The following is a 22,256-nucleotide window of genomic DNA, read 5'->3' on the forward strand; positions in this document are numbered from 1 at the left end:
AAGGTATTCCATCTTACACAATGCCCCATCCCATTAGAAATGGTACAGGTAATTCATAAAGCCCCCACCGTCGCACATACCAAGGACGATCTACTCCAAGTGGGCCGTCGTCGAATAGGGGGAGGAGAACTTGATTGCCTGTGGAAGAAAAAGGAAAGGGAAATACTAGAAACTACCGTGTTTCAATTGTGATTCAAGAATGAATGGGAGAAACAAGAGATGAAGAATTTTTAGGTATTGCTCATTAATGAGATTTAAAATAATGAAGAAATGAAAAGAATTCCAGTTCTTCTCCAAATACAGGAAGTATTCCAGTTCCAAAATACACATGCCTTCTGTTCATTATCCTATTTGGCTAACTTGGAAACACAAGAAAAACTGGCTTAAAAATTAATCAAACAAGTCTCTTAAGCAACAAAAACTGAACACAGGCACAGTCTCAGGTGACTTAAGGTGAACATTAAAGCAACAACAATTTGATGAAATTCATAGCAATCACTTCAAAGCAATGCCCACAGATCAGGAGGGGAAGAAAGCAATTGGTTAGGTAAAACTAGCAGAAGCACATACAATGTTAGAGTAGCCAGGTGCAGTGGAAGCAACAAGGAGTGTAGGAGGAAATACAAAATGAGGAAGGGAAAGAAACAAGTTGAAGGAGGCAGAAATATAGTGCTTACGTGAAGAGAGGAAAGGTGGGATTTGTCCTCTTACAGTTTCTGATCTAGTGAATGATGTTATGTGCTATTAGAGGAAATGCACACAGGAAAACAAACAACTATCATTTACACACAGAGAGCAGGAAAATTACATGGCTAGAAAACACACATTGGCATATGCTGCCATCAATGTCTGTGGCTCTAACACAGAAGCTGATACCATATGAGACTGTGGTAAGGAGAGCAATTCTAATGGCAAAAATACATTTAAACTCCAGCTATTTCACTCCGTGACCTCATAGGGTTCCCTATCTTTATTAGTCCAACTGTTTGGAAGTTGGATGTGAAGCTGCTACATACACCCCGCTCATGGCACCCGCTTATGGCTCAGTGTTTAGTAATAAACACAACCAAAAGCTATTGCTTTTTCAGTCTGGATTATGAACAGTAACAGAACAATCCTCTCCTGCTGACCCCAATGTACAGCTTCAAAGGGGAAATATTCCAAGATGACAGACTACGGGATTTTGTTTTCTTTCTTGACTGTCACAGGGGAGACAATCGGAAGCTCTAAAACCTGAAATGCCTGATATGTTGCCAAGAAATGTCTTTTCTGGTCTCCCACTCCCCTCCCAAGAACTGTAAGCACCACCTGAAATCAAATCAACATCTTCATTCTGTAAGTGAAAAGATCAGCTCATTGGTCTCTACATTACTCTGACTCACTGTATGTTAACACAATGTGTGCCTATGTAACGTTAGAAAGTTAGACTTTCAGATCTTCCCTTCATCATTTTGGCTTTATTTTCCAACAGATGGCATCACCCAGCTGAACAGATGGGATGTCCAGCTCTAACTAGAGCTGTTGATAGAGATGAGGCTTCTTCATATCTTTCCAGCTAACTGAACTAGGAAGGTTCTGCAAGGAATCCATGTTCTCATTGCTATACAAACCCCGTGCATCATGAAAATTCCTCAAAACTCTGAAACTCTAAAAGCTAAATTTATCTCAAATTACAATTGCTGTGTGCTAGTATAAAGGAAGCATCCTCAGCTTACAGACTTCTAACCTGTAAGTAAAGCCTCATGAATTCCTCCTTCAGTTAGGGTGAATCTGCCTGTGTGAGAGGACTAGCTCAAGGCCAAATTCCTTAGTAAGTGCTCAAAGTAGAGCCTAAAGGAGACTTCAGGTTCAGATTTACAGTCTCTGCATCTTTGTGCTCATATGGCTACATGGATTAATGTTCCCACGTGTCTGTTTGGCACATATAAGCAGCAGATAAATTATACTGCCCAAATTAGAAGATGACAACCTGTGTTTTCCACCACCCTTAGCTGCTAGATGGGCAGTGCATCTGCTACCGCAATTCACATTCTAACATATGTCACCTTTCACTCCAGTTTATCTTAATACTCTGGGTTATTAATGACAGAGACCAAGGCCTTTAATTCAAGACCCCCTGTCAGCTCTGGCTGCTTGGGGAGCATCACGCCTTGCAAGGCTCAGAATGAAATTCCATTCTCAATTGTCTGCTCTTGCTGGTGGTTAAAACAAAGCAAGAAAAAAGGGGAAAGGGGAAAGAAATAACTGACACAAGTGACTAGAAAAAACCCAGATATGCCAAAACTCAGCTCAATTTCAAAGCAGGATATCAGCAAACAGCTCTGAAGAAAAGAGTACTCACTCTGTGCAGATTTTGTTCTGTTTATAAAACTTGTGTCTTGCTGCAAACAGCCGTGAAATATATTTGGCATTTTCAAGATCATCCTTTAAACACAAGAGAAAAATGGGAGAAAGAAAATGTAATCATTCATTTTGTTATTCTTACCAAGAAGTAACAAAGAACAGTTTTACACATCCAATTGCAGGAAGGCTTGGTAAGGTCCATCATGTGCAGAATCTGGCTGCCAAGAACACGTCTAGTGCCCTCAAGAGCATTCAAGGCATTGAATTACTGAAATACAGTCGCATGCCTTTACATGCTGCCACTTCAACGCTAAGTCACAGCGGGAGGGGAGGAGGGACAACAACAAAAATGGCTCAAGCCTGCTGGTCCAGTTTCTATCCTGGCCTTGGCTCAGGGAGATGTGATTTTAAATAGCACTGAACAGCACTGCCCTCTGAGTTGCAGTATGTGCATGCATGGCACCTTATGCCCAGTTTCAACCACTGCTCATGCTGCTATATTTATGCCAGCATGAAAGCGTGGCACTGCGGATGTTTCATCCAACAAGCACTTCAGTTTCTTGCAGACAGTATCCCAGCACAGTATCCTTCAGGATTCTTGGAAGAGAATACGAATACTGGTAGCTCAATGAAGTTCATCACACTTTCTGCATAAACTGTGAACTTGGGGGAGAGGGGTTGAGGTGAGTGAGCCCTTTTAGCAAAGTGGAATTTTAAAGGTTTCTTTTTTATTGAAGTAGCTTTCTGATTACACTGATTAGATCTTTTCCTTACTGTGTGAAAGAGCACATTCTCTTCTTTGTTGATCAACTCTAGAACAATTGAAGACTTGTTATGTGCTATATTCCCAATGTCATTCCACCTGTAGAGTAAAAAAATGCAGTAGAGTTTGCCAACACATACATTCAAACATTTCACAAATGCATTAAGAATCCCTTAGTCAACATGAGCCTCATTTGATGGGAAAGCTTTTCAGCAGCTGTTTGGTGAAGAAACATGGTCAAGAAAACAAGGAAGTCATGCTCTGATAAAAGGAGAAATAGATATTCACCTTTTAACCCAAAGCAGGAGAGTCCAAAACTCTCTTTAGAAACACCAATTCGAAGACTTACAGGAACAGATACATTGAACACACATGAATGCTAAGCATTTTACTGAACTGTGGCATTTTTGAGCTGATTGATTTTAGCCACGTGTAATGGAAATGATTATTTAATAGTACCATTCCTCTCTAAATGCTGTTTCCAACTTTTCTCCAGTGCCAATTCTTCCTGAAGAAGGTTAAGCTTACAAAATGGTTACGTAGGCTATGCATACCATGTTAATACTCTGGTTTTATGTGTGCAATCTTTGTTGGTTCCCTTTTTTTTTTCTCCAAGTAATTGTCAGGTTACCCAAGATCAGAGTTATAATCTTCTTACAAAGAGCTGACAGACATTCACGTACACTGCATGCAATCCATGGGGATGGAAAGGACTTGTTTGTTCTGTCTGCAGCATGCATTCCTCTTCATGTCATGGCAGGATGCTCGAAGTGCGTATTTCCAGAGAGTAAGACTCCCTGCCTTACTATCTATCATTTCTACAACTATCATTTCTACATGTAAAGAAACTTCTTGGTTTTGTCACCTGGTAGAGCTCAAGGATTATCTATTTTCTTCTTAAAAAGAAGAAAAGCCTGCGGAAAAGGGAGCCCGAACATTTTGGATGAAAGCCCCTTGAAGGCAAAACCCACTCCAGCTGGAAGTCTGATACAAGCCTTGCTACTGACTAAAAATTCACACACCTCATAAACCATATGGTTTTGGCTGCACAATGTTCATATTCTAATAAGAGGCAGTAGCAGAAATCCACTTCAAGTTACCACCACCAGAAATGGAAATACCCACCAGAACAGTAGCAAAGTAGAATGAGTGAAACCCCCGCCTCCCTGGAACCATAGACATTTTTAGCAACACTTTCATATACAACAAACATTTATAAGAAGCAACAAAACCCACAAAAGGGAGTGAATGGAAAGACTGAAGTTATTCTTTATAACCAAACCAGCAGAACAAATAAACAAGTGACGCAGCCAGGAGTTCTAAACATGCAGGATGAGGAAATCCAGGGGTTTGTAGTGGGGCACCTACATGTGACAACCAGATCTGCAGATAGGTTGAATGCCCAGGCTGCTGTGAGGTTTAACAGATTTGCATTCAGAAGCAGACATAAAGGCAAGAAAATAAAAGGGATCAAAGCCTTGTAAGTAGAACAAGATAAGTGACAGAAAACTACATCTTTCTTGCTGTCAAACCCATTCACAGACATCAGCAATTATATTTTATCACATCTCTTACAGCCAAGAGGCCAATCCTGAAAACAGCGAGGTGACTGCTCCTCAGTTAGAGCATTGGCACTATTGAAGTCACATATATAAGGGAAAAAATCCACACATGGAGCTCTGAAAAGAAACTCACTTTACTTATAGAAGACCCTAGTTTTTACCTATAGATCACAGTTGTCCTTCCAATTCTGTTTTTTATGAAGATTCCCATGAAGAAAATACCCAGGTGTATGTCATTTCCATGATTATCCTGCAGAGAAAGGATAATGCATTTAGTTTCATAAAGAAACTGGCAAATGCATGCACATGAATGCTTTCTGAACTACCAAACAGAAACCCTTTTTCAGGATGGCTGCAGGACTAACCCTTCACTAACCTGTATAGTGCTGCCTGATCAGACTGTGATTTTTGTTATTTCAAAGCAATGGGCACTTCACTGGATTCGCTCTGTTGATTAGTGAGGACAAAGGCTAAACAAGCCCAAGGTTCTCTATCAACCAACACACACACCACAGACTGGCATTGATTGTATAATATCCCACATTCCCTTGTGAATTGTGATTACAGCTGTCTTAGAGGCTGTATGACCATGGAAAGCACTAAGTCCTCTTTCACATTCACAGTGTTTCTCCAGTCATCTGTTCAAACATGCAGAGATTTCAGAAAACCACACCTGGAGGTGGAATCCCTCTCAAAAGTGATACCCTTCATGCTTCCTCCTTTAAGTACTCCTTGTAGAAGTTGTCACCCTAAAAGTACTTGTATCTCTATACAGATATTTCCTCCTTTTCTTCCTCCCCCCCATTATTGGGTTAAATATTCACCTGTATATATCACAATGTCAACTGCTCTTACATTGTTTTTGAGAGGTTCTATTGGTTTTGTGCCACCCATGTCTCCTTGTAGGTGCCTGTTTGAAATCAGTGCTCTCCTGTTCCATTTTGCAATCAGCTGTTTTCTTTAAACCATGCTATTTCCTTTTAGCAACAAAAGCTTAATGCTGTTGACAAAGAGATTTTTCTACATTTATCAACAAAACCAACTCCCCCTCAGCTGCATATACAGTAACTGATTCACATGTTGAAGTTCTAGTTGCCTACAAGGCCAGCATGCTGCTCTTTGCAAAACCGCAGGAAGGTGTTACCCTTCTATCAGAGTACCCAGCCTCTTACGATCTTACTGACATGCAGTAACATCTAATGACAATTCTAACACAGAAACTCTCTGAAGAAACTCTAGAATAAGAGAGGTAAGAGAAACTCTCTCTTACTTATCTTACTGACATGCAATAATATCTAATGACAATTCCACACAGAAACTTTTGCATCATATAGCATTAATTGAATTAAATTGAGGAAAACATTGATTTCATTCATTGGCAATAAACATTCCATAATTTTAATTGTTGGGTAAAAGGCTTTTTTGCCATTGAGCTTCTCCCCTTCAGGCCAATTTTGAGATGGACAAAGGATCAATTCTGACTTCAGCAGAATGGGGTTATTGGTTGGTGTGGCATTTTGTCTGGTTTGGTTTTAAATTCCAAGCCATCTTTACTTAGCAGGAGAACTGCTCACAGTCCACCACTTCTGGTGGCTGGGTTGGTGTGCAAAGAGAAATGGGTCATGTTTGTACCAACAGCTTTCAGTTTCTCAGCACAACTTGGTGGCACGTCCTCCATGAGGCCAGGCAGCTCATCCATGGCAGACAGGGGCTTCCAGTGAAGCAAAAGTGACAAACACAAAACAAACCCCCCCTCCCCACTTTTAAATGTGTGGAGGACCTGTGTGCACATGTAAGAAACTAGGAAAAGGTAAAGCTAATGCTTGCTAAACAGCAACTTAGAAAGACACGAGACGTTCTCATCTTCCCATCCTGTTAAAGACAACCAGAGCTGAGGTTCATCTCCTCAGACAGCACTCAGAGAAACAACAAGCATCTCTGCTTCCCAAGTGAGCAGCCTCAGCACACAGCAGCCTCTTCTGTGAAAAGGGTTTTTTTGAAGAGAAGTAACACTACAGGCCTAAGATACCCTCATGCCGCAATGTCCATTCAAATCACCAGCAGTCATTTCACCTTCCAGAACAGTCAAGCAAGTCCTGTCTCTTTTGGATAAACATAACTTGCATGTATTCCACAGGTCGCTGCAGACTTCTGCATCATTTGATTCAGAGGTTCCTTTATAATATCCATTAACATACCTTCACAGGGAAAATTTCCTGTCCAAACCCATCAAGGCGTTCCACTTCACTGATGTACATAAGCTCAGCCTCTGCTGCTGTAATGCCACTGCAATTAGAGTCACAAAAGGCAGCAAATGGTTCAATGTTACATGCACACAAAAAAAACTAGTGAAAAAATGGGAGGTTCACAAACCTACTCTGGAGATGGTACCTAGAAATGCACTACAGAAAACCAGCTTTTCACATTAGGATCAGAAAGAAGAGGACTTGTACTCAATGTTGCTCAGGTAAGGTACAAAGCACAGTTCAAATTATAGGAGAAACAAACTGAACTGATCATATGTTACTCAGTTTCTTCAGCACACATCAAACATTTTCCATGCTTTATTAAAACATTAGGCCATTGCATCAGGTTATGTCTAGTTTTGGATGGCCAGTTTGAGGCATATTTGCATACAGAGTACACATATCCATTGAAGTTTCTTAAAATGACTTAAAAGGGAAGACCTACATTTTCAAGTCAAAAACACAGGCACTAAATCCAAATATTGAGCAGAACCTCTTTCGCAATAGGAAAACAAAGTGGGTGAAAGCTTCTACACACATGTCTACACATGCTCTTGTCACAGCTCAGGAATTCAGACAGATTTCAGTTCTCAAAAGCAGGTCAGAATAGATTTCAGGTTGCTCCAAAAGAAAGCCACTATTAGTGTTCCTCCTCTTTGCTCCTCACCATAACTTAGGACCAAAAATATAGGAACCAGAGAAATACTTGGGAGAAGGAGGGACAGAAAGAAGGTGGAATGTGATCTACCTGCTGAAGTGAGGATAAGTATGTGTCCTTTGTGTTGGGGAAATAGCACTAAAGAGCACAGCAGGGGAGAGAAATCTTTCCTTTCAAGTCTGGGAGTTAACCAAGATCACACACACAGCCCATGGCAGAAAGAGCAGAACAGAATCAGGCCTGTTCATGGCCAGCTTGGAAGCTAACTCTGGTTTCATCAAAGGTCCAAGCTTGCATTGAAACTAAGACTGAGAACGGCCTTATACTCAGAGACTCCTATTTTCCTCATTACAACCATTTTCTGTCATACAATAGGGAGTGCTGCACCCTCCACATAATATTCCCATTGCATTTCATGTAATAAAGCTTGACACATAAATTCATAACCTAACACAAGAGATTATTTCCAGTGACGTATAGGCACTGCATTTTAATAAGAACAGCATTCTAGAGGCTCAAATCCTTCCACCACCAAAACACCTAGATGACACAAAAGAACCCTGCTTACAAAGGTGTTTGTGCTGCAGCACTAATACATTCCCTCCTAGCCTAATTATCAACTAATTATTAACACCATATTGTATCTTTTCCACAATGAGACTTAAAACCCAACGGCTGTTATTTTCTTTTCCATTCCACTGAAGCATGCGTACCCCCCTCTCTCTGGAATGAAAGAAAACCCTCTGTCAGACCCTCACAGATTCCCCCTGATTAAGTCACAAGGTCTTTCACTATGAGGATTACACAAAACCAAGAAGAGAAAGGAGTCTACTCCATAGTGCAAGCAGTGTTAGACAGGCTCATTAAACCTTATGGTGCAGGTGCTTGTTTATTTGGGATTAAGTTCCTTGGCCATTTTGTGTTCACAAGAGGCGATAATCTTTTGTAATAGACTAATTAAAAACCCCAATGAGACACAGCCTAACAGTAACATGAAGACAGGCCAGTTTGCCCCTGCCAGAAAAGCATGGGGAAGAAGGGAAGTACTAGGAGAATGATGACAATGAATAATCCAAGCCTTAACATGTCAAACTTACCTGTGAGTTCGGTGCTCCTGAGCAACCTTTTGAGTCAGCTCCTCCAAGACAGCTTCATCCTGGGTCCAATCCTGTAAGAATATGAAGTAGCATCAAAAACCAGTCATCCAAAGAGAAGGATGACAAAATGCAAGTCAGAAATTATGACAGATGTTTCAGGATCGTTTCCTGTTCATGCTCCTCCAGGTCTTTGAGAGACAGAGACACTATCACCAACTGTATTGAAAATACAGAGCAGGGATGCTGAAAACATGCAAGAACACAAGAGTCTGATTTCTTTTATGTCTTTTAGGGGAGGATAAAAAGATACTGTTGAAAATAAGGTTAAGATATATATTATTCCAAAATAGAGAGCACAGATAAGGAATCTTTTCCTGGATAAGGACCAAGCAAGTTTTTAAAACCACCTGGAAGTCTACAAATTAGTATCTACCTTTTAAACCAGGCCAAAATTAACGCATAGACCATGGAAAATGAAGTCATGGGCATTGTAGTCCTGCACGTACTCCTTAATCTCCATGAAATCCTCACTGACAGTTTTGCTACCTCTTAAATCTGTAATAAAATCTACTTTACATTTGCAACACATTTCTGAGCAGATTTTTTTTCTCTCCTGCGAATTTCATACTATGTAGTAGCAACAATTCAGACATAACTGGGAACAGGTTAAGAATAGAAGCCTGCTCATAAATTCAAGGCCAAGAAAAAACCCAAAGGAAGCCGAGAAGCTCTCTTGCAAAACCTCAAAGATCTTATTTTTGTATTTAAAAGCCTTAAGGCTGCATGTACGGTACTGAAATCCACTGCCTGCTTCTTGCACATTGGGGCCCTCCCCTCTGCTATTTGCTTCTGCCACACAAAAATGTGAAATTGGTAGCGCTAATGAAAAATGGCATGGTACATGCCTATGCACAGCTACACACCTGTGGGGTGTACTGTGTACATAACTTTGTTCTTTTCCCTGCTCAAGAAATGCCATTTGACACACATTGGAGCCTCGCAAGATCAAACAGTACAAATGTAGCTGCTCCTCCCTCACCTACCAGCTCACTTCACTAATGAATTTATAGCGGCACTCTCATTGGAGGCTCTTTCTGCACCCAAAATTCACTCAAATCCTCCCACTTGCTTCAGGACTAGTTTATATCTGCAGCACTTAGCAACTGTCACTGAACTTGCAGTGAAATATTTACTATTACGTTATCCACTCCTCCCCAGAACAGCAAAGACAAGGCAGTTAGAGAAACATCTATAGAGAAACAGTTGGTTTAAGAGTAGGCTTCTGAAGACTGTAGATCTTTGCTGATCTCGTTCAATTTAGCAGCAGCTGAATAGAAAAATAGTATCAATATATTGAAAAAGCTTTGCAGAAGTTCAGCAATTTATAAAGTGACAGCTTAACAACACATTTCTCTGCATTCCCAGCCATCTTTCCCACTTAGGCTATTGTACACAACTTCCTAAGTCATCAACTATACACAAGTTCATCAATTACTTATCAATAGATAAAGGATGCCTACCAAAGGAATCCTGCTCCACCAGTCAGGCTAACACAAGTTTCCTGTGAAAGGTCAATACTGAAGCCACATTCTAGCTATACAAGGCATATTCCAACCTCTATACATTCCTTAATTCCCCTTCCTCCTGCTGACTCTTTTTCAGGTGGCATTGAACTCTCTCTACCAGCTCAAAATTGCACTTTCTCCTCATGATACTGTTGCTGTCACCTTTTTAGACTCAAGAATGGACTGTCTGCTGCAGCTCCTCTACAAACAGTGCTCGTAAATGGGAAGAAATGCTTTGGGAAGTGCCTTTCTCAAGCCTGCAAATTACAACAAGATGAATCATCCTCCCTTTACCGCTCCACTAATTGCAGAGGGAAACCAGATGCCTTCACTTGTAGGCAGCTACACTCAGGGCATGGGAACTCCACCCCACCTCCAAACTTTTCTTCCAGTTACAAAGAATTCCATGATCTTTTCCATTTTATGAAACTTACACTCAAGAGTCGTGCTGATGGATTTGTTCCTCTAGCATAAAGTCAGCCTTAACCTCAGCAGGCTTTTATTTTTTCCTAAGTTCTCCTCTAATCCATTATCACAGAGAGGTTCAATGTTATGGATTGCAAGTGCTTGGCATTTGTCAGCAGAAACTAACCTCGTTAGTGACCTAAACCACTTCTCTCAGCATTCAAGTTATTTGCTAGTTTCCAATGTAAGTTTAAAACAAATTTACAGTACAGTCCTTAGAGAACATTTTGAGAAGACTTAATTCATGCTTCACTTCAGTCTAATGGTCAGGTGGTGTAAATCCACATTCTCTTGAGGAAAGGCTGCATGATTTGTCCTGTGACACATTTACTACATCAGCAGCCCTCATATCTCTTCGCTATGCCATGTTACTAGTATTGTAGTACTATTAATATAGACCTTTTCTGACAGCTACAGATTCTTTTTTGATTCAAGAAGTATATTTGTTGACACCTATGCCTAGTGGAGGCATAACCATAACGGGACTAAAAAGGGGATGAATTTCCATACCATATATTCATTCAGATACAACCAAGTATATTGCAGGTTTTGGGGAGCAAAGATTTTTTTCCACTAGTAATGGTTCAGAGCTGGTGCTTTTACTCTGTTATCAACAAAACCCTCTGCAAGACATGGAGAAATCTTTTGTCAAAGACCCCAAAAGAGAGGGATAAGGAACTCACCATAGGAAACAAGACATATTCTCGGAGGAAGTCGTGAGATTCAAACTGATCATAGTCTCCAAAATCCGCTGGAAAAAAAAATAACACAATTACTCATTTTAGTACTTTCCACATATGTTAAGACCGCACTCAACCTTTGCACAGATGCTTCATTTCAAGTGGGCGAGTTCTCTCTGAAGCCACAACCTAGAACAAAGATTTCTGCTTGTACTTCAGCTTTTAACATGGTGGTCTGAAAATGATAGTGTTATTACCAGAGATCAAATAACAGCCAACAAGTAATTTCTCCCTTTTGATCCTTAATATTATGACCATTTGCAATGCTTAACCGTCAGGAGGGCAAGATTTTCTGTAGCCTTTGTGCACTCATACCACTATCTAACAAGGCTGGGATTGCTCAGCCTCTTGAAAAACAGTGGACCAACTTTTCCAATCCTGACCAGGCAAAAACTAACCTACCTCTGGTACAATTCTACATACCTGTGCTAAAGCTGCTTAGTTTTACAGCACAGGGGCTAAAGTCCACTTGACATCTGTATTAAAAATTGCCAACAACCAACATAGTTTGGGGGGCAGAGGAAGGAAGGTCTTATCCTTCTGCAACCAATATAACAGTACAGGAGCAGTGCCAGTCTAGTCTTTCTACTTGCTTTTCTACCTCTTCTTCATCTCACAAAGAGATACTTGTCTCCATGCTCACACTCACTCCTATGTTGGGCTAAGGATTCTTGTCTAAATACCCTTGAAACTGTGGAGTTTTGAAAACGCTTCCTAAAGGCTAAACTGCATGAAAAAATACAAAACAAAACCTACATTTATCTATCTGTTAAATACACAACAGCTTGTATCAAAAGAATATCTTGCCAGGAGGTTCTTATTTTATATTAGTTGAACTGGATCAAACACCATCTACGAGATTCTCATATTATAGAAGCTGGAAATCCCCACCATAAATCATATTATCTAAACATTCTTTCAAAGCTTCGAGACAATTTCACGTATTGCAGGATGCCAAAAATGCAGTTTCATTTTGTTTTCACCTCAGAGTTATGTTTTAACATAAACAGAAAGAAATCCAAATGGACATGAAACAGAGTCTGTAAGTTTAAAAGAAATAAGCATTTCACGTATCTTCAGTTGCATCACATGCAAAGGACAAAGGGAGTAATACAAGGTCAGGAATAAAGCAAACAAGATTAGTTGCAGCATTCTGATGCAACGGTCTTTGAAATATAATAGATTATGTAGAAGTTTCAGAATCACAGTGATTACTTCAAACTGACCACAAAGACTGACTCACTCTCAAAGTCAGCAAAAAGCTCCAAAAACACAGGGCCAGTGATACATATTCAGCCCTAACTTACACAATGGAAAACATCATTTACTTAAACTGCAAGATTCAGTATTGAATCTAATACATCTATCTCCCTTTATTAAAATAACATTTCAGGATGTGGCAAGAAACATTTTTTCTTCAATTTTTAACCAAGAAATAAAGTACAAAAATGGAATTTCTACTACTCTAAGATCATATCAGCATTACTCTCCATTAAGCCTTTAATTTTTAAGAATCTGATCATCATGTTTGCTATTTACTTCCCCCTTCCCCCCTATTAGAGGATATGCCCAGAGCATGATCGCTAAAACTCTGCCTTAGGTTGTCATAGTCAGTCGTGGATAGACTGAAAAGTACTTTCTCCAAATACAGGGCTTCTTCCTCTGCCCATATACATTCTATGATCTCACTTTTCTTGATGTCCTTAGGATGCTCAGAATAAAAATCACATTGTAAGAAGTAGTTTATTACTAATTTATAACTCACATAACAATTATGGTCATGTGTTCTTTCGTATTTCAGATAGCACTATACAGCAAAACAAGTTTTTAATTAAAGGCAAAATTAAAGCTGCTGCTATGCTCTTTGATGTAATTACATTTTAAACCAGAGAACATAAAGCAAATTCATTAGTGCAAAGTGCTCCGTGGTTGGGGTTCGAAGAAACGGAGATTTGTTCAGATTCACTTACATGGATTTTTAGACATAGGAAAGCTGCACACTCTGATGTGGTCCATCATTCCCTCCCTGAGGGTGTGTTTCATCAATGGCAGTCCACCTATGCACTTTTAAATCAATAGAAAACCCAGCTGTTGTGAGTAGGAGTAATACAAGGCCTTAGTTAGTGCCCACTGAACATATAAAACATATGGAACAAGCCAAAAATGCCAGTGTTGGAAAAGAGGCTACCAGGTCATGTCATCTTACCTTGCACTGCCAAACCAGCTAGTCGAATTCCCTGCTCCAATGAAGAAAGCAACCGGCCATCAAGAACATCCTTTTTCACTTGTAGGTAATACTGGTATCTACAAACAAACACAAAGAGCACAAATTAGAACATCCGCATCTTTGTGCATTTTCTACGCACAGAGACAGCTGAACGTAAGAAAACCTCCCTTACAAACAGGTCAGGCTGTTAAAACAGCAGTTTGTACCTGGCTTGGGATGTTCCACATTACCAAAACAAATCAATATGGTCCCTGCAATGTGTGCAATGCTTCTAGGTGGATGAAAAGGAAAGGAAGAAGTTCTGATTTGTGCTCCCTAGTCCACATAGAAGAGAGACATTTTGCTGGGACTACCTCCTCCATCAATCTTGTAGAGGTTACCAAGAACCATGCAAATCACCGATACAAAAAGAGGCTGTTCCATATTTCTTTTATTGTTCTTGCTCCAGTGTCACCATTTGATAGAAGAAATAGAATCTTAGCAATATACTTTAGCCTACTGACACCACTTGAACTATGGCCCATATAAAAGCTTTTAGTTGGCACCTCTCATCTGTGAGGACAATTCAGACACACAAATCAAGCAAAACCAGCTTCTAATATCTGCAATAACCAATCACGAGAAAACTACGTCAGTTTTAACCACAGCAACAGGACTTGCACATTTCACCTTGCATTTGCAATAGAGTGGATTAAGACAAACAATAAGCTTTCCACAAAAAGGCTTAACAAGTTACTGTCCCCATCCATGCATCTCACCCACTCGCTGAACTGGACCAGACCCACAGCAGAACTGGCCAAAGCACCAGGGGTATGTACCAGTCCCTCTGGCATATCAAGTCCAGTGGAGACAGCTTTATTATATGGTTGAGTAACAGTGATGTAATGCTCTCACATCCATCAGCTTAAACTTTTGGTGCAGATGTATGCAGCCTGTCCCAACTGGGATGACACACGGTTCCTTGGCAGCCAACATGCATCCTTATCAGGTCTGAGCCCAAAAGTAGAAGTATTGTACCAGTGCAGCCACACTTCATGCATGCACACAGCCTCATGCACCCAACCAAAAGCTGAACCACCTGGCTATAGTTTGAACCTTTGGGAATAGCAAAGAAACTATTCTGGTCTGGTCTTAGACTGAAAATCACCTTCCCAATGGGAAAGAACCACCACTGTAGCATCGCTCATGTTACAGGGACCATGCTGCCTTAACTACGCTCACAAATGTTTCTGTTTAATTCTGTGTGGAGCTGTTAGAAAAATATAATGTCATTTAAAATGCTTTGATTTGGCTTTCACACGGCCTAACAAAGATTAAAACTTCAGGGGATTTTAAAATCTGATTAACGCAGTGTAGAAAGCGTATGCCTTCTCAGCTTGAGCCCTGTGCTTCAGCCCCAAGCTTCACACTTGCTCAGTTGAAGAGACAAATCAGGTTGTTTCCACTTCTTCACAATGCCTAAATCCCAATTCTGAGCTGCCCAGGTTTTCGTACAAACTTGACATAAGCTGCTTTATCAAGTTGCAGGGTGAACAAGTGCTTGCTGAATCTGGTATTCAAGACTTGCAATGCCAAAAGCAGGTTATTTATCTTAATGCTACGTACACATGCACAAGTTACATATCCTAGTCCAACAGAACTAAAGTAAAATCTACATCTGCCATAAAGTTAGAGCTATTGTTAAAAACCCCACAAAATTAAGAGACCACATGGAAACCACAACCATGTAAAATCTTACAGTGACATCCTAGTCAAGAATGTCACCAGCTTCAGTGGAGCCATGATTTCAACCGAACTGCCCATAAAGGTATAGATAAGCCATAAAAAGGAAGCATCAGTAAAAATACGTCAATGAATTACCACAGCATAAAATATTACGACCAAGACTTTCAAAAGAAACATTGATGAGGGCTTCGGTTGCACTCTGAGCCACAGATTCATGGATCAGCCCTGCTATAGAACTGTGGTCAGGCTCCTTGCTCAGGCCAACAGAGAGGAGAAACTGGCCCATATTCTGTCAAGGATTTGAGGCTCCTCCATCTGAAATTATGTTAAATGCTGTTATTTTATAGAATTATAGAATAGTTAGGGCTGGAAAGGACCTTAAGATCATCAAGTTCCACCCCCCCTGCCATGGGCAGGGACACCTCACACTAAACCGTGTCACTCAAGGCCTCATCCAACCTGGTCTTGAACACCGCCAGGGATGGAGCATTCACAACTTCCTTGGGCAACCCATTCCAGTGCCTCACCACCCTCACAGTAAAGAACTTCTTCCTTATATCCAATCTAAACTTCCCCTGTTTCAGTTTGAACCCGTTACCCCTTGTCCTATCACTACAGTCCCTAATGAAGAATCTCTCCCCAACATCCTTTTAGGATCCTTTCAGATACTGGAAGGCTGCTCTGAGGTCTCCACGCAGCCTTCTCTTCTCCAGGCTGAACAGCCCCAACTTTCTCAGCCTGTCTTCATACAGGAGGTGCTCCAGTCTCCTGATCATCCTCGTGGCCTCCTCTGGACTTGTTCCAACAGTTCCATGTCCTTTTTATGTTGAGGACACCAGAACTGCACACAATACTCCAAGTGAGGTCTCACGAGAGCAGAGTAGAGGGACAGGATCACCTCCTTCGACCTGCTGGTCATGCTCCTTTTGATGCAGCCCAGGACACAGTTGGCGCACACTGAAGCAGCTCATGTTCTGTTTCTCATGAACCAACACCCCCAACTCCTTCTCTGCAGGGCTGTTCTGAATCTCTTCTTCGCCCAATCTGTAGCTGTGCCTGGGGTTACCCCAACCCAGGTGTCACTATGTGAGCTGAGACTGCTCTTTGTCCACTTGGGTTGCAAAAGTAGATCTATAATTTGAGGGAAATCAAACATTCTACAAATGGTTCAGCTATAGATTCACTAAGGAAAGCAGTTCCAGAACAGCAGATAAAAACATGTTTCATAAGCCTCCTATTAGGTGGTTTAGTTGGGACAGCATATGGAAACTGAACAGAAGTTTGCAATCTGCACCCCAAAATAATAAAAGACAAGAAATTCAAAATTAAGACTTAGAAAGCTTTAATCACAGAGCCACTCTGGCATACTAGGGGCAGAAGAGATACCACCATAACCAAGTGGTCTGAGAGCTGAAATCTCTCACCTTCATTGCTCATTTTGGCTTAAACATGTTTTGCAGAGCGATTGTGTATTCAATATAAGAAAGGCTACTATACTTTGCCAGCCTGTAGCCAATTCTAAGCAGAATGGGAGTGGACAAGTCTGAACAAAGCCATAATTATATCATTTCCCAAAACTCTTTTTAGCCAATATAGAAAACACTAAAAGTATATTTGCATCTATTGCATAAAAAGAGCACACTTTCTGTAAAGTAAATAAGCTGCAAATGGACAACCATGAGACCATATCTGAAATTCAGAATAAACACCTGAATTTTGGCAATCCATACTATTTGGGTTCTTTTCCCTCTAGCATACTACTAGTAAGCAGGAGATAAAGGCACTGGTTTAACATTTAATTGCAACACCCAGATTCACACTCAGCCACAGCTGTGTAAATGCAAAGAAACTCTCATTTGCCCATACAATTCCACACAGACCTCCCAAGATCAGGAATCCTGTTTGTTCTCCCGTCACTTCAAGTTGAAGAACATGGGTGTTTGTATCGTGTTTATCTGATGTATAACCCTGCTGCTGTTTTATATATACAGAAAATAACTCAATTTTACTGATTTCTGTTCTTTTCAATGACCACTGTTTCAGGTACCGCAAGCCATGTAGAACCTGGCCTGATCAATATTGGAAGTAACATCTTTGCAGAGAAATTAAAGGATGATTTACAAAAGGAAACTATGAGTTAGTTATGCAGAGTAACTGAACTAGCGCACTGCGTCTTCACGTTGTTCTTACTGGTGACTTCCACAGAGAACCGACAAGGCAAATCTTTCATTAATAATTACTCCATATTATCAGACCCACTAGCATTAGTAACCAAGCACCATCCAACTCTGCTAGGAACTGAGATTAACAGAAGAAAAATGCTTCCTGTCCCAGGGATTTACACTCTAAATATGTACTTCACATTTCACATTTTACAAAGACATGTAGTGATAGGGCAGAGGATAATGGCTTCAACCTGTTGAGGGGAAACTGAGATGAGCTCTTAGGCTGAAGCTCTTCCCTGTGAGGGTGCTGAGGCGCTGGCACAGGGTGCCCAGAGAAGCTGTGGCTGCCCCATCCCTGGCAGTGTTCAAGGCCAGATTGGACACAGGGGCTTGGAGCAAGCTGCTCCAGTGGAAGGTGTCCCTGCTCATAGCAGGCGGTTGGAACTGGAGGAGCTTAAAGGTCCCTTCAACACAAACCACTCTATGGTATTTCATACGCACACATAGATCTACATACAAAAAGGTGACAGGATCAGTCAATAAGGATTAATACTGTTTGAATGCTGTACTGTGATCACTCTGTATTATTTTCTCCTGGTTTTACTTTCCCTCTCTGTACATTAGGGACAGGAAGGGTTTGGAACATTCTCATTATCTCTAGTGCAGCAGGAAACACTGAAACTTCACTTTTCTCTTTAATCAGTCAGTTTTTCTGGCAACCTCAAGCCAGCTTGATCAACAACATTCCAGTTTCAATACCAACAAATCTTTACCTTGAGTATATGTGAAAAGAAACAAAGCACTACAAAACACATATGAGTTACCCAAGAGGTACAATTCTTTTAAAATCATGCCTAATGATGCAATTACTGGCATGACTAACTTTTTTATAACTCATTAGGTACCTTTTTGGCCTCAAGCCTATCTATTGGATAACTGCATAGCTATGTAGTTTAACTTCTTCTCTGGAGGAAAAGAGAACTGATTTACCGGTTTTTAAGACTCAAAGGAGAAGCAGATTGGCCCACAAGTGGTTTAGCTCCAGATTTTCAGCTCTTTTCCAACTTTAAAAACGAACTTCCATTAGACTATAACATGATCTTCTAAAATTAGGAATGCAATCAAAGTCTCACTAAATCACAACAGTCCAACTCAGCTCACTTGTGTTTATGATAACATACTGCTGAGCAGAGATGCTGCAATATACACTCGTGCAATGATCTACCTACAGGGGAAGCAGTTTCTCCAGAACAGAGACCTTTTATCATTTAGGAAAATTACTTTAAGCATTAGCTTTGATATTGATGTGCCCATTGTTCATCTCACACCTTAAAACCTGCCATGATTTTGACTAAGGCAGAGTTGGGAGATCTAGGTTTTGTTCCCACGTCCCAATCCAAAGTACTGCGTACTCGATTGGGCTTATTTCATGTGGATCATTCGATATACTGCAATAAAACCAACTGCAAACTTAGACTGGATTTTATATGCCAAGAAAGGCAGGCAGGCAGACAAGACTGGTCTTTTCAGATACAACATTCAGTATATTGGCAAAAATGGTGTTATGATTTCTGGGCTTGAGCATGCCGAAACACATTTTAGATGCAAGTTTTCAATCAGCACATCTTAATCTAAAGGCACTTTAAAAGAAGCAGCATATGCATTGGTGATGTCACTGTCAGTAACGCAGTGCTAAAGCCCTGTCTCTGCCATTGTAAAAGATGTAGATGGTGTTGATAAAGGGAGTATCTCCAGCTTGCTCCTCTGGAATTTCACCCTTTCTCCCAGCAGAAGTCTGATGTTTCTCAGTACCAGACAACAGCCATTTATCTGGCATTTGTGGTAGAACACAAAAACCGACGGCTGGGCTTTCACTACTATAGGGTAATATTTTTGGAAGGGTATTATTGAGAACAAGCCTACCACACCCTTTCACAGACCTTCAGAAGGATCAGCAGATTTGACAGGAAAAAAAGGGAAGGAGATGAAAGAGCCTTTGTCACACATGCAGGAGGAAATTCCTTCAGAGGCTCAAACTGCCAATGCCAATGGTAAAAACACAGTGATAGCAGTTTCTAGGGTAGGAACTCCTTGATCATAACAACCTTATAAGGCAGGTCAAGGTTAGCTTTAGGTAACTGAGAAGTGCGGTTGTTCAAAAGCAGAATCTAACTGCCTGCAGCCCGGTGTCCTTCAGCTGCTGGATGGAAAACATATCTGAAACTAAAAATAAAATAAACGAAATACATAGACAGATGTGTCATCCCTTTTCCCCTTCCTAATGAGACAGAACAATGCTGGGTTAGCATCATTTCCACATGTAGGACAGGTCAAAATACAGTTCATATCACCTACCTCCACATCACTTGATCTCTTTAAAAGCAACAGTTAATAGCTGAAGGGAAGCAAAGAAGATTGTCTAAACAGGCTTGTTTCACAATGATAGTCACTTTCCATTTATTTTGAGATGCAATTAGTGAGCATAAGGATAAATCACACACAGCATTGATGGCTGCCTTTCTCTATGAGCTGTAACGAGGCACACAATGAAACCACATCTGACCACTGAAGTTCCTAACAAAGGCCAATGTCTTCCAAAGGTTAAGGTCCAGCTACGGAAGCAACTCCTGGCTAAGGATACTAGAAAACAGGAGAACCTTTGTGCACCTAAAACCAGTCTGATCAGAATTTTGCACTGCTTAGTTGCTCTTTACCACCTCTATTTCATCAGTTTACTACTGAAAGGTTGGCTGTTCACACACATTCCCTGAAAGGCAGTCCATTACAATTTCAGATTTCCACCAACATATATGCATTGCAATCTGACATGGACTGTTTAGGAAGGTAACACACACTTTATAACCTCTCCTATATAAGCCTGCTATCAAGTGTTGTGGCTCTTTGGTGTCCAGCGTGAGCTAGCTAGCTAGTGAAACCCTTAGATAACACCCTCACACTCTGCATTCTCCTTGGCAACAACAGCCAGAGCCTGGATTGTAAAGAAGTGCTTCAAGAGTGTTTTTCTGCTCCTTCCATTCCTGATGGGCCACAAGCACGGACACGCACCCAGGCCCTGTTGCAGCCCGCAGACATGACACAAGCCTTCCAAAACACGCGCTGCTCCTCCCGTGAGAGCCTTCGCCAGCAGACGCAGCTTTACAATAGCCACCAATGTCTCTATGTTTAAAAATGAACCTCCCCAGCCACAGCAGGTCCGTCCTCTGTACTTGCACTTTTTGTTAAGAGTCAGTTATACTTTCTGGATACTCCAAGTTCAAATAAACCCACAAACACAAAGTTAAACCTGAAATCAAAAGGCCAGTAATGGCATGCTTTAGCAAGAAAGGAAGGCATGCCACAACCTGATCCCCATTTTCTGCCCTTGAACTCTTGAATTAATTATAACAAATTACAGGGAGCCCCACTACAATTTATAAGCACAATAAACTCCCTTACAACCACCTATAATTTTATCAGAGTTAATCCAAATACCTGAAGAATTATACAGCACAGAACTTCAACATGCCTTTTGGAGTGAAAAAAATACATGGGGGAAGCAATATTCTCTTGCTTTCCAAGTCCTTTCTGTCAAAGGCCATGTTTGGTATCTGCAAGCTGGAGCCCAGCAAAGCCAGGCTTTGGTGATACCCACCAAAGCATTCATCCTTATAAAAGGCTGGAGTGGGACTGCAAAAGTAAAGCAAAACAATCAAAATCGTATCATATGGAAAAAAAAAAATCTGAATTTTAGTGTTTTCAGCTGAAAAGCAACATTCACTGCAAGCATAATGCTGCACAGAAACCCTACAATAAAGCATTTAGGAATGGAGAGTTTGTTAGCCATGCATCCTTGAAAAAAGCCATGTGTCCATCTGGTTTGGGTTTTAAGCACATGCTAAAACTGCTATTGTTCAACATGGCAATCCTATTGCCTTCAGACTGCTCGCACAGTTAAGCCTAAATACAGGCTCAACTACGTGCTCATGTGTCTTGAAGTGAGCAAAACTCTTGCATTTGGTTCCAGAGAGGCAAAGGTTACAATACAGGAGACTACTTTTTCTTATTAGCTTCACTTTCTTTTTTGAGCATTAAAACAATAAGGTAGGACTGAGCCAGGCAGGTGAACTGCAGCAATGCCACATACTGCTTTTCATACACAGATCTTAAATGCCATAAAGGACCATGAGTGTTCTCATCTGCCATCCCATTGCCAAAAGAGATTAAAACCACACTAACTGCAGTGAGAAATGAGGGCCCCGAAGAAGGATATAACTTTCCTTAATGATAGCAACACTGGAATTCAACCCAGATTGCCTCTTCATCAGTAGAGTCCCTGGGTCAATTGCATATCAAAGCCTATGAGAAAAATCCCTCTTGCTAAAACTTCCTTCAGCTTTTTTGTGCAGTCTGTGACAAAACTCCTGCCTCCACCATCACCTTCCTGCTAACACGGGCTTCCCCCATTCACATGCAGGCTCCCAGGGCTTTTTCTCCTCACCTTGGGCACACATTGCTCTGGTGCAGGACTCTGAGTTGCCAGGGCTTTTAAATGCAAAGCATCATCTGCCTCGACAGCAAAATCAGAGGGACAACACTACAGAGCACCACTCTGTGTCCCTTTGCGGAGTGATTGTACCAGCCATCACCCCTCCTTTGTTGAACGACACAAAACATGGGCTCCAACTACGAACAGGATCTCC

The 22,256-nt window shown here is 41.0% G+C and overlaps 1 protein-coding gene across 1 annotated transcript in view; it reads right to left on the reverse strand.

The window, feature by feature from the left end:
* Positions 1 to 22,256, reverse strand: part of PTPN14 (protein tyrosine phosphatase non-receptor type 14) — a gene marked incomplete at both ends in the record, with an annotated part of 67,795 nt that overhangs the window by 23,001 nt on the left and 22,538 nt on the right. Inside the window, 8 exons of the mRNA XM_080616050.1 lie at positions 81 to 138; positions 2,342 to 2,424; positions 3,118 to 3,205; positions 4,830 to 4,918; positions 6,867 to 6,954; positions 8,670 to 8,740; positions 11,383 to 11,450; positions 13,646 to 13,743. Of these exons, the coding sequence (XP_080472176.1) occupies positions 81 to 138; positions 2,342 to 2,424; positions 3,118 to 3,205; positions 4,830 to 4,918; positions 6,867 to 6,954; positions 8,670 to 8,740; positions 11,383 to 11,450; positions 13,646 to 13,743 (643 nt within the window). The remainder of the gene's footprint in view (positions 1 to 80; positions 139 to 2,341; positions 2,425 to 3,117; positions 3,206 to 4,829; positions 4,919 to 6,866; positions 6,955 to 8,669; positions 8,741 to 11,382; positions 11,451 to 13,645; positions 13,744 to 22,256) is intronic.

The sequence above is a fragment of the Psittacula echo genome (assembly GCF_963264785.1).
Source record: "Psittacula echo genome assembly, chromosome: 4".
NCBI classification, from domain to species: Eukaryota; Metazoa; Chordata; class Aves; order Psittaciformes; family Psittacidae; genus Psittacula; species Psittacula echo.